The 13,545-nt window shown below is 46.8% G+C and overlaps 1 protein-coding gene across 1 annotated transcript in view; it reads left to right on the top strand.

Annotated features, from left to right (window-relative positions):
* The window catches only part of ARHGAP24 (Rho GTPase activating protein 24), a 253,226-nt gene that overhangs the window by 30,619 nt on the left and 209,062 nt on the right, over nucleotides 1–13,545 (top strand). The window contains exon 2 of the mRNA XM_038769268.1: nucleotides 9,203–9,411. Coding sequence (XP_038625196.1) covers nucleotides 9,223–9,411 — 189 coding nt within the window. The 5' untranslated portion in view covers nucleotides 9,203–9,222. The remainder of the gene's footprint in view (nucleotides 1–9,202; nucleotides 9,412–13,545) is intronic.

A 13,545-nucleotide genomic window follows, 5' to 3' on the forward strand; every position in this document is an offset into this window, starting at 1 on the left:
TGAATGAATGAATACTGAGAGCTCACCTCCTCCAGAAGGTCTTCCCAGACTGAGCCCCCTTTTTCTTCTCCTCCTCCCCATCCCCCACCCTACCTCCTTCCTATCCCCACAGTACTTGTATATATTTGTGCAGATTTATTACTCTATTTTACTTGTACATATTTACTATTCTATTCATTTTGTTAATGATGTGCATATAGCTTTAATTCTATTTGTTTGGACGATTTTGACACCTGTCTTCATGTTTTGTTGTCTGTCTCCCCCTTCTAGACTGTGAGCCCATTGTTGGGTAGGGACCGTGTCTATATGTTGCCGACTTGTACTTCCCAAGCGCTAAGTACAGTGCTCTGCACACAGTAAGCACTCAATAAATATGATTGAATGAATGAATGAATGAGAGTGTGGAGGATATTTCAGAATGGAGAAAAGATCTGGTCCCCATCCTTGAAGGTAAATAATAATAGTATATGTACACTACATACAAATATATATATTTGGTATTTGCAAAGCTTAATTATGATGGTATTTGTTCCACACTTACTGTGTGCCAAGCACTGGACAAAGCACTGAGGCATATACAAGATCATCAGAGTAAAGTCATTGATTGGGCTTCCAGTGGCTCAGATGCCAACTGAACAAGTTTCTTCCTCCTCCTCCCTGTAGCTCTGGATTTTGGCCAGATGGAAGAGTGAGGAGAGAAGCAGCATTGCCTTGTGGAAAGAGCATGGACCTTGGAGCCTGAAGACCTGGGTTCTAATCCTAGCTTTTCCAAATGTTTTCTGGGTGACTTTGAGTGAGTCACTTTACTTCTCTGGGCATCAGTTTTCCTGTTCTCTCTCCTACTTAGACTGTGAGCCTCATGAGGCAAGGGACTGTGTCCAACCTGATTAATTTGCATCTACCCCAGCACTTAGAACAGTATTTGATACATAGTAAGCACTTAACAAATACCATTAAAAAAAAAAGGAAATGCCATTTTTTTTATCTCCTCAGTATCCTTAAGCCCACTTTTAGCTCTCGCCAGCCTTTCACCCTTCTCTTCCCACAATCATGAGGTCCTTCAGTAGGTGGTCTTTTCAGTCAGACAGTCTGTGGTATTTACTGAGTACCCCCTGTGGGAAGAGTACTGCACTAAGCAGTTAGGAGAGCACAATTAGTAAGACAGGCTCTGCCTGTCAAAAACCTTAGAGGCTAACAGGGAGAATTGAGACAAACCAACCACAAAAGTCATGAGTGTAAATGATGATAATATTAATAATCATGGTATTTTTTAATAATTTACTGTGTTCCAGGCACTGTACTAAGCAGTGGGGTGTATACAATCAAATTGGGTTGGACACAGTCGCTGTCCCACATGGGACTCACCATCTCAATCCCTATTTTGCAGGTGAGGCAACTTGTGGCCCAGAAAAGTGAAGTGACTTGTCCAGGGTCACACAACAGACAAGCAGTGGAGCTGGGGTTAGAATCCATGACCTGCTGACTCCCAGGCCTGTGCTCTATCCACTAGGCCATGCTGCTGCTACACAGCTTAGGAGTCAGAGGACCTGGGTTCTAATCCTGGCTCCACCCCTTTACCTGCTTTGAGACCTTGGATGAGTCACATAGCTTCTCCATGCCTCTACGTCACCATTTTAAAATGGGGTTTCCTTCCTACTTAGCCCTAAGTGGGACAATGTCTGTGTCCTCCCTGATGATCTTATATCTACCTCAGTGCTGAGCACAGGACTTAGCACATAGGAAGTACTTAATAGTATTTACCGAGCACTTACTGAGTGCAAGGCACTGTACTAAAGACTTGGGGAAAGTTCAGTATAACAGAGTTGAGAGAGGCGATCCCTGCCCACAAGGAGCTTATAGTCTACAGGGGGAGATAGACATTAAAATGGATCACAGATAGGATAAATAGAGTCTAAGAGTAGTTACAGAAGTGCTGTGGGTATGGGGTTGAGTATCAAAGTACTGTTGTTATTATAAGACTGTGAAAATGCTGTGGTGCATAAACCTAAGTGCTAAGGGTAGCTATTGATTGTCCCCACTTTGCCTCTGTCCCCCTCTCCCTCTGTCCTCCCCTCCATCCTTCCCTCCGTTCCCTTCCTCCCACTGTCCCCCCTCCCCCTCTTCCCTCAGGCCAAGCAAAGAGGCTGTTAAAATTGGCTGTCAAGCAGGAGAGGAGCAGGCATGTGAAGCAGATGTTAACGGAGTTGGCAGGGCTCAGAATTTGGCACTTCATGCTGGAATGCCCCTTTGGCCCAGCCATGTGAGCCTGGCAGGGGATATCCTTCTGCACCCCCTGCCCACGCCTCAGATGGGGTGGGTGGCTTCAGGGGCAGAGGCACAGCTCCAGGGAGGGTAGATTTCTGATCCAAGGCAGCAAGGCAGGAAGAAGTCTAAAAACTGCTTTGCCACCACCTTCCAGGTCCTGAAGTGAGGCCTAGTGGAAAGAGCAAGATCCTGGGAGTCAGAGGACCTAGGTTCTAATCCTTGTTCCATCACTTGTCTGCCGTGGATCCTCGACTGAGTCACTTTTCTGGGCCTCAGTTTTCTCATCTTTAAAATGGGGGATTCAGTACCTGTTCTCCCTCCTACTTAGACTGTGAACCCCATGTAGGAAAGGAACTCTATCCAGTATCCAACCTGATTATCTTGTATCTAGCCCAGTGCTTGGCCCATAGTAAGCATTTAACAAATACCAGATTTTATCACTTCCTCTTCTTCTTCCTCTCCCTTTCCTTCTTTTCTTCCTCCTTGACTTCCCTCCATCTTCATTGTCATCATCAGCTTTTACTTATGGTCTGCCTGGTCAATCGCTGATGATTTGTTGAGTGCTCTGTGCAGGTCACTGAACTGTTTGTGAGAGTACAGTAGAGTAAGTCTAGCCAGAGAGGCAGACTTGAAAATTCTTTACAGGTAAGGGTAGCAATCCAAGTATAAGGAAAGGTATGTAAATACTATAGTACTGTGCTCTGCACACAGTAAGTGCTCAATAAATAGGATTGATTGATTGCTTTGGAGTGGGGTGAGTAACTCAGCATTTAGAGGCTATGGACTAGTGCATAGGTGATGCTGGAGGGAAGGGGCGTTGGGGTGGGGAAATTAGAGTAAATTTTATTTTATTTTTTTGAATGTTAAGCCCTTACTATGTGCCAGGCACTGACTGTAAGCTCCTCCAGACTGTAAGTTCATTGTGGGCAGGGAATGTGTCTGTTTATTGGCACAGCCCTCCCTGTATAGACTGTGAACCCAACTTTGGACAGGGACTGTGTCCCACCTGATTTTTCCACATCTACCCCAGTTCATAACACAGTGTTTAGTATGGAAATCGCCAAATATCACGCATTACTATTAAACCCATTCCCCCTCTGTGGTGGGTTTTCAAGAATGTTGTGGGTCATTTTTTTATGATTTTCTGGGATTCTTGTAAAACAGGGAGTTTCCAAGGCCAGAAGAAAGCCCAGCGTTGCTTGGATGTTTCTCCTGAGATGACCTTCAATGTTTTGGAAGCCAAGAGGGCTGACAGGAAATGTTTTTTCTTCTCAGAAACTAGGGGTCTGGGAGGAAAAAAGTGTTTGGCTCCCTGCCCCTCGTTCATTTCATCAGTTTTGGGGTGATAGCGGCCATGTCGAGGAGATCCGTCTTCAGGAAGCAGTAAGGGTCAGTAGACATTTCATTTGGCCAACTAATCAAAATCCCTATGGTCTACCTAGTTAACCAACGATAAAGGCAGCTGCAACAAAATGAAGCTATTTTTTCTCCAAATAGGAAAATGTAGACAAGACCATGTTTATAGGCATGGGCTTGTTTTAGTGCCATATTAGAGGTCATGTGTGTGTGTGTGGTGGGGGTGGGTGGACTTTGAGACTGACTTGAAGGCAAAAGTTAATTAACTCTCTGGGCCTTTTGGGAGGGTCTTGGAATCTTGATTTACTGTAATTATGTTGATTTAATAAAAGCCAAAGTTGACAAGTCAACATTGAAACCTCAGACAGCGTTTGACTGCAGCAGCCTGCCCACAATTAAAATACTTTTCCGCTTGACTGTGAGCTAAATCACTGATCAAGGCTTGGAGTTAGTAAATTGTTCTTTTTTTAGGTGCTCAGGCATTGGCTGGGCAACAGCAACGGCCTGGCTGTTATTCCCCTCTCCGGCCGGCTGGAGGGTCAAGTACAAACAAAGTCAGTTTCTTATTCCCGGAGGCCGGTTTTAGGTTCATTTCGTTCAGGCAGTTTATCATGAGAGTATTCATTTGAGCTCCATTGGGACAGACATTGTAACCAAGGAGAGCAATTCAAGAGACTTGAGTCAATCACTCAATCGATCAATTGGATTTATTGAGAGTTTACCGTGTACGGAGTTTTGGATTAAGAGCCTGGGGTAAGAGTACAATGTAACACAGTTGGTAGATACGCTTCCTGCTCACAATAAGGTAACAGTCTAGAGGGGGCTTCATGGCATAGTGGATAGAGCCTAGGCCCGGGAGTCAGAATGACCTGAGTTCTAATCCTGACTCCACCATTTATGACCTTAGGCAAGTCATTTCACTTCTCTGTACCTCAGTTACCTCATCTGTAAAATGGTGATTAGAATTGTGAGCCCCATTTAAGACAGGGGTGGTGACCAACCTGATTAGCCTGTATCTACCCCAGCGCTTGAAACAGTGCTTGACACATAGTAAGTGCTTAGTGGAAAGAGCCCAGGCTTGGGAGTCAGAGGTCGTGGGTTCAATCCTTACTCCGCCACTTGTCAGCTGTGTGACTTTGAGCAAGTCACTTAACTTCTCTGTGCCTCAGTAACCTCATCTGTAAAATGGGGATCAAGACTGTGAGCCCCAAGTGGGACAACCTGATAACCTTGTATCTATCCCAGTGCTTAGAACAGTGCTTGGCACATAGTTAGCACTTAACAAATGCCATTACTATTATTAATAACAATACCATTATTATGATTATAATTATATGAGGCTTCCAGTCTGGAGGTTCTGCAGTCAGGGCTGCTCCCCTCAGGTCAGCTAGTTGACTGAATCCTACTTACCAGTGTTCTGCTAACAGTAAGTGCTTAAGAAGTGCTATTGTGTGTTCTGGCCAGCACCATCTCCGCCTGCAGAGTCTTAAACTCTCAGACATTCAGACCCTGGAGATGTTACAGTAGGCAAGATGGCCAAGTGAGCCTTCCAGTGACCCCTCCAGCTTCATAAGGAATTGATCAATAGTCGTATTTAGTGAGTGTTTAGTATGCAAAGCACTGTACAAAGTTGCCAGGGAGAGTATAATTTGACAATATGATGGCCACATGCCCTGCCCACAGTAAGCTTACAGTCCGGAGTGGGAGGCAGACATTAATATGAATAAATAAATTATGGTTATGTTCATAAGTTCTGTGGGACATGGGTGATTAAAGGGAGCAAATCAGGGCAATGCAGAAATGAGGGCTTTAATCAGGGAAGGCCTCTTGGAGGAGATGTGCCTCGAATAAGGTTTTGAAGCCGGGGAGAGTCATTGTGTATAGGATATGAAGAGGGAGGGCATTCCGGGCCTGGAATATTTAGTAGCCTCTAAGTAGCCTTTGTAAGTATTTACTATAGGCTGGGCACTAGCCCTTATGCTGGGGGAGTGGAGGGGGCAGGGAGGGGAATATAAGGCTAGCAGATAAGACAAGTGGCTCAAGTTTTTACTATGTGCCAAACACTGTCCTAATCTTGGGGTGACTATAAATGAATTATATTAGACACAGTCCCTGTTCTGCATGGGGCTCTCAGTCTAAGTGGGAGGGAGAACAGGTATGTAATCCCATTTTACAAATGAGGAAACTAAGCCACAGAGAAGTGAAGTGACTTGGCCAGGTGGCAGAAGTGGGATTAGACCCCAAGTCCTAGGGAAGCAGCATGACCTAGTGGAAAGAACAGGGGCCTAGGAGTCAGAGAACATGGGTTTGAAATCCGGCTCTACCACAAGTCTGCTGTGTGACCTTGGGCAAGTGACTTCATTTCTCTGTGCTTTAGTTCTCTCATATGTAAAATGGGGATGAACATTGTGAGCTCCATATGAGATATGGACTGTGTCCAACCTGATTAACTTGTATCTACTCCACTGCCTTGGGCAGGGCCTGGCCCACAGTTTAACAAATAACATAAAAAAAAAAAAGTCATGTAACTACCAGGTTTTTTCCATTAGGCCACACTGTCTGTATGTGGCCCGAAGACTTGTAAGCTTAGTATGGGCAGGAAATGCATTCTCTAATTCTGTTGTATTTTACTCTCCAAGTGTTTAGCACAGTGTACTGTTTATGACACCACAGATCGATTAAGCCAAACCTAAGGCTCTCCATAAAGGACTGAGCCAGAAAGCATTCTCATGGGGGAACCAGTCCCTAGCACCTTGGAGTGGCGGTGGGGCGGGGGTGATCCCAATCCCAATTCCAGGTGGGCAGGCCAGCTAATGGACCAGGGAGGCCAGTGGTCTGCCCTGATCTGATGCCAGACCGTTTTATTTTCAGCCAGCACAGAAACGTCTGAATGTCTAACCAGCATGACTTATTGGACAGAGCACGGGCCTGGGAGTCAGGAGGACCTGGGTTCTAATCCTGACTCTGCCACTTGTCTGCCGTGAGACCTTGGGCAAGGCACTTCACTTCTCTGTTACCTCATCTGTAAAATGGGGATTTAGACTGTGAGCCCCATATGGGACAGGAACTGTGTCCAACCTGATTAAATTGTTCTACGCCAGCGCTTAGAACAGTGCCTGGCACTTAAGGAGACCACGGCAGGGTGATCTATTTGAAAAGTTAGCAAACCCGAGTTTCTCATCCCTGCTAGGCCCCATCCTGCAGTGTGACCTTGCACAAGTAACTTAGTCTCTCTGGGCCTTGGTTTCCTCATCTCTAAATTGGGGATAATAATTCCTGCCTCTCCCTACCACACAGGGATGATGCGAGGTTCACACGAGAGCCCTGATAGGAGAGCACTCTGGAAAATCAAAGCACGGTATCTGCAAGGTATTATTATTTAATGGCAAAGAAAAGGTTCTTATTACACCTGCTCTAAGTTCCTTTAGCTTCCCCTCTGATTACTTCATTCACCCAGGGATAACATTGCATTTGAGATCCTGTCCTATCTTGTCCTGTATATGCCTTGTTGTGAACAGGGAACGGGTCTATCAGCTCTGTTGTATTGCACTCTCCCAAGAACTTAGTACAGTGCTCTGCATTGAGAAACAGTGTGGCCTAGTGGATAAAGCATGGGCCTGGGAGTCAGAAGCACCTTGGTTCTAATAATAATGATGACATTTATTAAGTGCTTACTATGTTCTAAGCGCTGGGGAGGTTACAAGGTGATCAGGTTGTCCCACGGGGGGCTCACAGTCTTAATCCCCATTTTACAGATGAGGGAACTGAGGCCCAGAGAAGTTAAGTGACTTGCCCAGAGTCACACAGCTGACAGTTGACAGAGCTGGGGTTTGAACCCATGACCTCTGACTCCAAAGCCCAGGCTCTTTCCTCTGAGCCATGCTTTAATCCCGGCTCTGCTGCTTGTCTGCTGTCTGACCTCAGGCAAGTCACTTCATTTCTCTGTGCCTCCGTTACTTCATCTGTAAAATGAGGGTTGACTGTGAGCCCCATGAGGGACAGGGACTGTGTTAAACCTGATTAGCTTGTATCTACTCCAGTGCTTAGTATAGTACCTGACACATAGTAAGTGCTTAACAAATACCATAAAAAAAGTGCTGAATAAATACGATTAATAATACACCCTCTAGGGTGTAAGCTCATTGTGGGCAGGGAATGTGTCTGTTTATTGTTGTATTGTACTCTCCGAAGTGCTCCCCTCAGCCACATGAGGAGCCGCCTCACTCCTGCATTTGGATGGAGGAAGGCGGAGACTCTCTGCTCTGAGTCTTCACAACTGCAATGATTCCTGATGCTCAGGGTGGCCCTCAAGGGGGCAGTTGAGGAGGGGAAAAAGACATCTTGAGGACATTTCTCTCATTTAGAACAAATGTCTTCCAAGGATAGCTCCAATAATCTCTTTAAACTGAACCAAATGGGCTGAACCAGCATTTCATCACTCTCTTCCCCAACCCTCTCCCTTACAGCCTGCTTGCGTCCAAATCTTTCCTCCAGAGAGGAAAGACAGACAGAGAGGAGCTGTCTCTCTGCTGGTCTGTGGTCTTCCAAATCCCCTCTCTTTGCCAGCCATCCACCAGTTGGCTGTTGTTGCCAAGGCCCCCTCTAGATTGTAAGCTCCTCATGGGCAGGAAATCTGTCTGTTGTATTGTACTCTCCCAAGCACTTAGTACAGTGCTCTGCATGTGGTAAGCACTCAGTAAATACAATGGAACGAATGAATGCCACCCGTGTAAGGTTAGCCCCACCTGCCTGACTGGGCAGTTCATTCCAATATCTATGGGCCTCTTTATCTGTGAAATGGGGAAAAGTTGGGTTTTTTATGTTATTTGTTAGGCACTTAATGTGCACCATTCACTGTGCTAGTCCTGGAGGGGTAGATACAAACTAATCAGGTTGGACACTATCCGTGTCCCCTGTGGGGCTTACATTGTTAATCCCCATTTTACAGATGAGGTAACTAAGGCCCAGAGAAGTGAAGTGACTTACCTAAGGTCATACCATAGACAAATAGCCAAGCTGGCAGTAGGTCCCAAGTCTTCTGATCACTAGTCCATGCTTTTACCACTAGTCCATGGTGCTCCGCTAGTTACCCTCTCTCACTCTTTTTCTCTCTTTCTCTCCCTCTCTCCTTTTCTCTTTCTCTCTCTATCTTTTTTCTCTTTCTCTTTCTCTCCCTCTCTCCTTTTCTCTTTCTCCTTCTCTCTTTATCTTTTTTCTCTTTCTCTTTCTTGATTTCTCTTTATCTTTCTCTTTTTGTCTTTGTCTATCTGAGCCCCACATGAGCCAGGGACTGTATCCGGTTAGCTAATCTCCTTTTCACCCTAGTGCTTAGCACAGCACTTGGTGCCTATTAACAGCATAATTACAGGAAATCAGGGGCCAGGTGGCCCTAGCATGGTCCGTGCTCCTAGGGTGGCTTCTCCGAAACCTTGACCTTCGGGTTCATCTCATCCTCTTGCAGGGCCTGGGACAGTCCAGATATGCCAGGCAGTTCCCTTGGTGGGGTGAGTGGGAGAGGGCATTGTCACCCAAGGCCGAAGAGCCTCATTGTTCAGTCTCCACCTTTGGATTGTCTCTCCAGGGAAGCCCGTGAGCCCGACGATGGAGGAGAGCGGCAGTGGTGGTGGGTCACCCGAAAGCCCCCGGCCCAGCCTGGGCAGGCTCGGTGCCGCCAAGTGCGGGTGGCTCCGGAAGCAAGGCGGCTTCGTCAAGACATGGCATACGCGCTGGTTTGTGCTAAAGGGTGACCAGCTCTACTACTTCAAAGATGAAGACGAGACCAAGCCCTTGGTGAGTCAGTGGTGGCATCTGGAGGAGCTCAGGGAGAAGGGGGCGGGGTGGGGGGGAGGCCTTGGTCGAAGCCGAGGGCGTCGGGGCTGACCATCCTCGCCGGGCCAGGTGACGGTTCTCTCTGCGCTGAGTATCAACTGGCTGGGAAAGAGAGCCAGTGGGAAGCAGAGGAAAATGGCCCTGTTTGGATTTCACTTTCTCCTGGTCTGCTGCAACGGGCCAGACTCCCCCTGGAGCAAGAATTAGTAAAGGCGTCTGCTAATAATAATAATGACGGTACTTGTTAAGCAGTTAATATGTGCCTGGCACTATACTAAACTCTGGGGTGAATACGAGTGAATCGCATTGGCCAAAGTCCCTGTACCACACAGGGCTCAGTCTCAACCCCCATTTTACAGATAGGTAACTGAGGCCCAGAGAAGTAAAGTGACTTGCCCAAGGTCACACAGAAGACACGTGGTGGAGTGGGGATTAGAACCCAGGTCGTTTCGACTCCCAGGCCCATGCTCTATCCGCTACCCAACGCTGCTTACACTGAAAGAGGTCCGTAGCTACCTGCAGAATGTTGGCAGCAAGCTCTGTTCTTAGCGAATTGCCAGTCAAAGGAGTGCCATCGCACGTGGAAATATCAGTGCTCTTTGAGCACTCCTCTCCCCACAAACTCTCCCTGCACAGCAGTCCTGATTGCATTTACAGACCAGTCCTTTTTCAGAATCAACATCCCTCTGGAGTTGGGATCCTGGGCTCTCATTTATGATTCCTTAAAACCCTACACTTCTCCTCTAAGTCTCCCTTCCTCAGATGTGGCCCTTGGAGACAAATTTCCCGAGTAGAATAAAGAGGAAATAACCCCAAGGGCTTGGAGCTGACTTCCATCTCTGGGAATGTCGCTTCTCCTTCCAAGGGAAAGGAGAGTTAGGATGGTGGCACTGCGTGTGTGGGGAAAATCTTTATCAAGAGCAACAGGGCCTGCAAACCTCCATACAGAGATCTCTTTGTCCCTGTATGTGTGATGAGCTCCTTCTGAGTCAAGTTCTTGATTGGAGAGTCATTCATTGTCATATTGAGCACTTACTGTGTGCAGAACACTGTACTAAGCACTTGGAAAGTACAATTTGGCAACAAATGACAATCCCTACCCAACAACGGGCTCACAGTTGTGTCCTAGGGTCGGGCTAGAGCAATCAGTTTGATCAGTGGTATTTATTGAGTGCCTACTAAGCTGTACTAAGCACTTGGTAGAATGCAGAAGAGTAAGTAGACTCGATCCCTGCCTTCAAGGAGCATACAGTATATAGGTGAAGACAGACAAGATAATTGGGTTGGACACAGTCCCTGTCCCACATGTGGGCTCAGAGTCTTTACCTCCATTTTACAGATGAGGGAACTGAGGCCTGGAGAAGAGAAGTGGCTTTCCCAAGGTCGGAGCCGGGCTTAAAACCCAGTTCCTTCTGACTCCCATGAATGCCAGGGTCATGGTAGGACCGCTTCTGGAAAATGAAAAGTTTAGATCAGTCAATCAGTCGCGTTTATTGAGTGTAGAGTCATAAGTACTTGGGAGACTACATTGCTCGGATTTCACAGGGTCCATTTTGATCTCTGCCTTGGCTCAGTCTGTAGCTGTTAGTACAGGCTCTGGCCTGTGGCTGAATGAGGTCATGGGGTTAAAATAGGTCAATGAGCCAGCTAAACTGCTCAGTTTAGTGGGAGGAGCCAGGAGCTCTGGGTTCTAATCCCAGCTCTGCCCCTTGCCAGGGAGAGTCCTGGAAGAGTAGCTTGAAGGGCAGCAGCTGTTGCTGTTTTCCTGAGCAGATCGGGTCTGGGCAGAGCCTGGGTTCCTCTGGGCTAGATGGTTCTTCAATCCAATCAGGAGATAAGAGAACATAACTGGAGATAACCATTTCAGTTGCTTGCCATGTGTCCCTTCACTCCTACCCCTTATCAGCAGGGAAAATTATTCTAGCCCTCCAGGATTTTTATCCTGATAGGGCTTTGTCAATAAGTCTACATCAGAGTCCTTGGGACAAACTCTACCCTTCCAAACCCCTCTCCTTCCCCCTCTTTCCCTGCCCTTTTCAAGATTTAGAACAGAAGGCCCCCTTTGGAGGACTCTTGGAAAATCAGATGTGCCTTTTAATTTAGTTATTTTTGTAATAGTATTTGTTAAGTGCTTACTATGTGCCAGGCATTGTTCTAAGCGCTGGGGTACATACAAGCTAATCTAGTTGGGCACAGTCCTTGCCCCACATGGTTCTCACAGTCTTCATCCCTATTTACACTGGGGAACTGAGGCCCAGTGAAGTGACTTGCCCATGGTCACACAGCAGACAAGTGGCGGAGCTGGGATTAGAACCCAGACCTGTGCTGCATCCGTTAGGCCGCTCTGCTTCTCGTGATATTTAATTATGTATATACTTGCTACGATATTTATTAACTGCTTACCTTTTGCCCAGAAAGGTGCTAAGCGCAGGGGTAGATGCAAGATAATTAGATAAGGCTCGATTCCTGTACCAAATGGGACATCAAAGAGGAATGCGGATAGAAGGAGGAAGGCCAGGGGTATGATCCCCACTTTGCAGATGAGAAAACTGTAGCCCAGAGAGGTGTAGTGACTTGCCCAAAGTCACACAGCAGGCAGTGGCAGAGCTGGGACTCGGAGTCCAGCTTTTCTGACCTCTAGTCCACTAATTAATATTAATAGTACTAATGTGCTATTTATTAAGCCCTTAGTAAGTTCTAAGTACTGTACTAAGTGCTAGGTTAGATACAGGGCAATCAGATAAGATACAGTTTCTCTCCTGTGGGCATACAGCCTTAAAGGGAGGGAGAAAAGGTATTGGATCCCAATTATACAGATGAGGAGACTGAGGCCCAGAGAAGTTAACTGTTTTGCCCAAGTTCACAAAGCAGACACATGGCAGAACAAGGATTAGAACTGAACTTCCCAGAATCCCAGGCCAGGAGTCTTTCCAGAAGGTGAGAAACAGCATGGTTTAGTGGATAGAGCAACGGCCTGGGTTCTAATCCTGGCTCTGCCACTTGTCGGCTGTGTGATCACAAGCAAGTCACTTCACTTCACTGGGCCTCGCTTCCCTAGTGTAAACCCAGTGTAAATGGGGATGAAGACTGTGAGCCCCATGTAGGGCATAGACTGTGTCCCACCTGACTAGCAGCATGTAATAGTGGATAGAGCACAGGCCTGGGAGTCAGAAGGTCATGGGTTCTAATCCTGGCTCTGCCACTTGCCTGCCGTTGTACCTTGGGCAAGTCACTTCAGGTCTTTGGGACTCAATTATCTCATCTAAACAATGGGGATTGAGATTGGGAGCCCCATGGGGGACAGGGACCACGTCCAACCCAATTTGTTTGTGTCCACCCCAGCACTTAGTACAGTGCCTGGCACATAGTAAGTGCTTAACAGATACCATTATTATTATTATTATTATTATTTCTATTCCAGCACATAGTACAGTGCCTGGCACATAGTAAGTGCTTAACAAATACCATTATTATTATTGCCATTATTATTATTATTATTATTTCTATTCCAGCAATTAGTACAGCGCCTGGCACATAGTAAACACTTAACAAATACCATTTTAAAAGAATAAACAAACAGACAATAGGCCACACCGCTTATCATTCCAAGACGCCTCTTCTTGCATACTGGAATCATTCAGGGAGACTAGCCCCAGCAGTTGAGAAGTGGGAAGTGTTTCCCATCTTTCATGGGTTGCCGAAATGAAAGCAGTCATTGGCAGTGGACGGGCTGTGCCGCCCCACCAGGTCTGAAGAAGTTACTTTGCTGGTATTACCGGCTTTGGAGCAGCTGCTCACTTGCCTTTACTTGTGACCTTTCCTATCCAAACACTGAACCAGCGAGGAAAGGAGCCCCAAGCAACAATGGCCACTCTTTGTCGGGTGGCTTTTCTCGAAATGTCACTTTTGTGAATTCAGGGCCGATCAAGGGCTGGTGATGAAAGGCAAGGACCACGAAGAAGCCCGCAAAGCAGGCTCTTCTCCCCTCCCCGTTCCCTGAGGGGCTCACCTGCAGAAGAGCCTCAAAACCTTTCCTCCATCCTTTCCCTTTCACTCCTCTCTACTCCTGCTCTTTTATGATATTCACTAAGTGCT

Source organism: Tachyglossus aculeatus, chromosome X5, assembly GCF_015852505.1.
Source record: "Tachyglossus aculeatus isolate mTacAcu1 chromosome X5, mTacAcu1.pri, whole genome shotgun sequence".
In the NCBI taxonomy this organism is placed as follows: domain Eukaryota; kingdom Metazoa; phylum Chordata; class Mammalia; order Monotremata; family Tachyglossidae; genus Tachyglossus; species Tachyglossus aculeatus.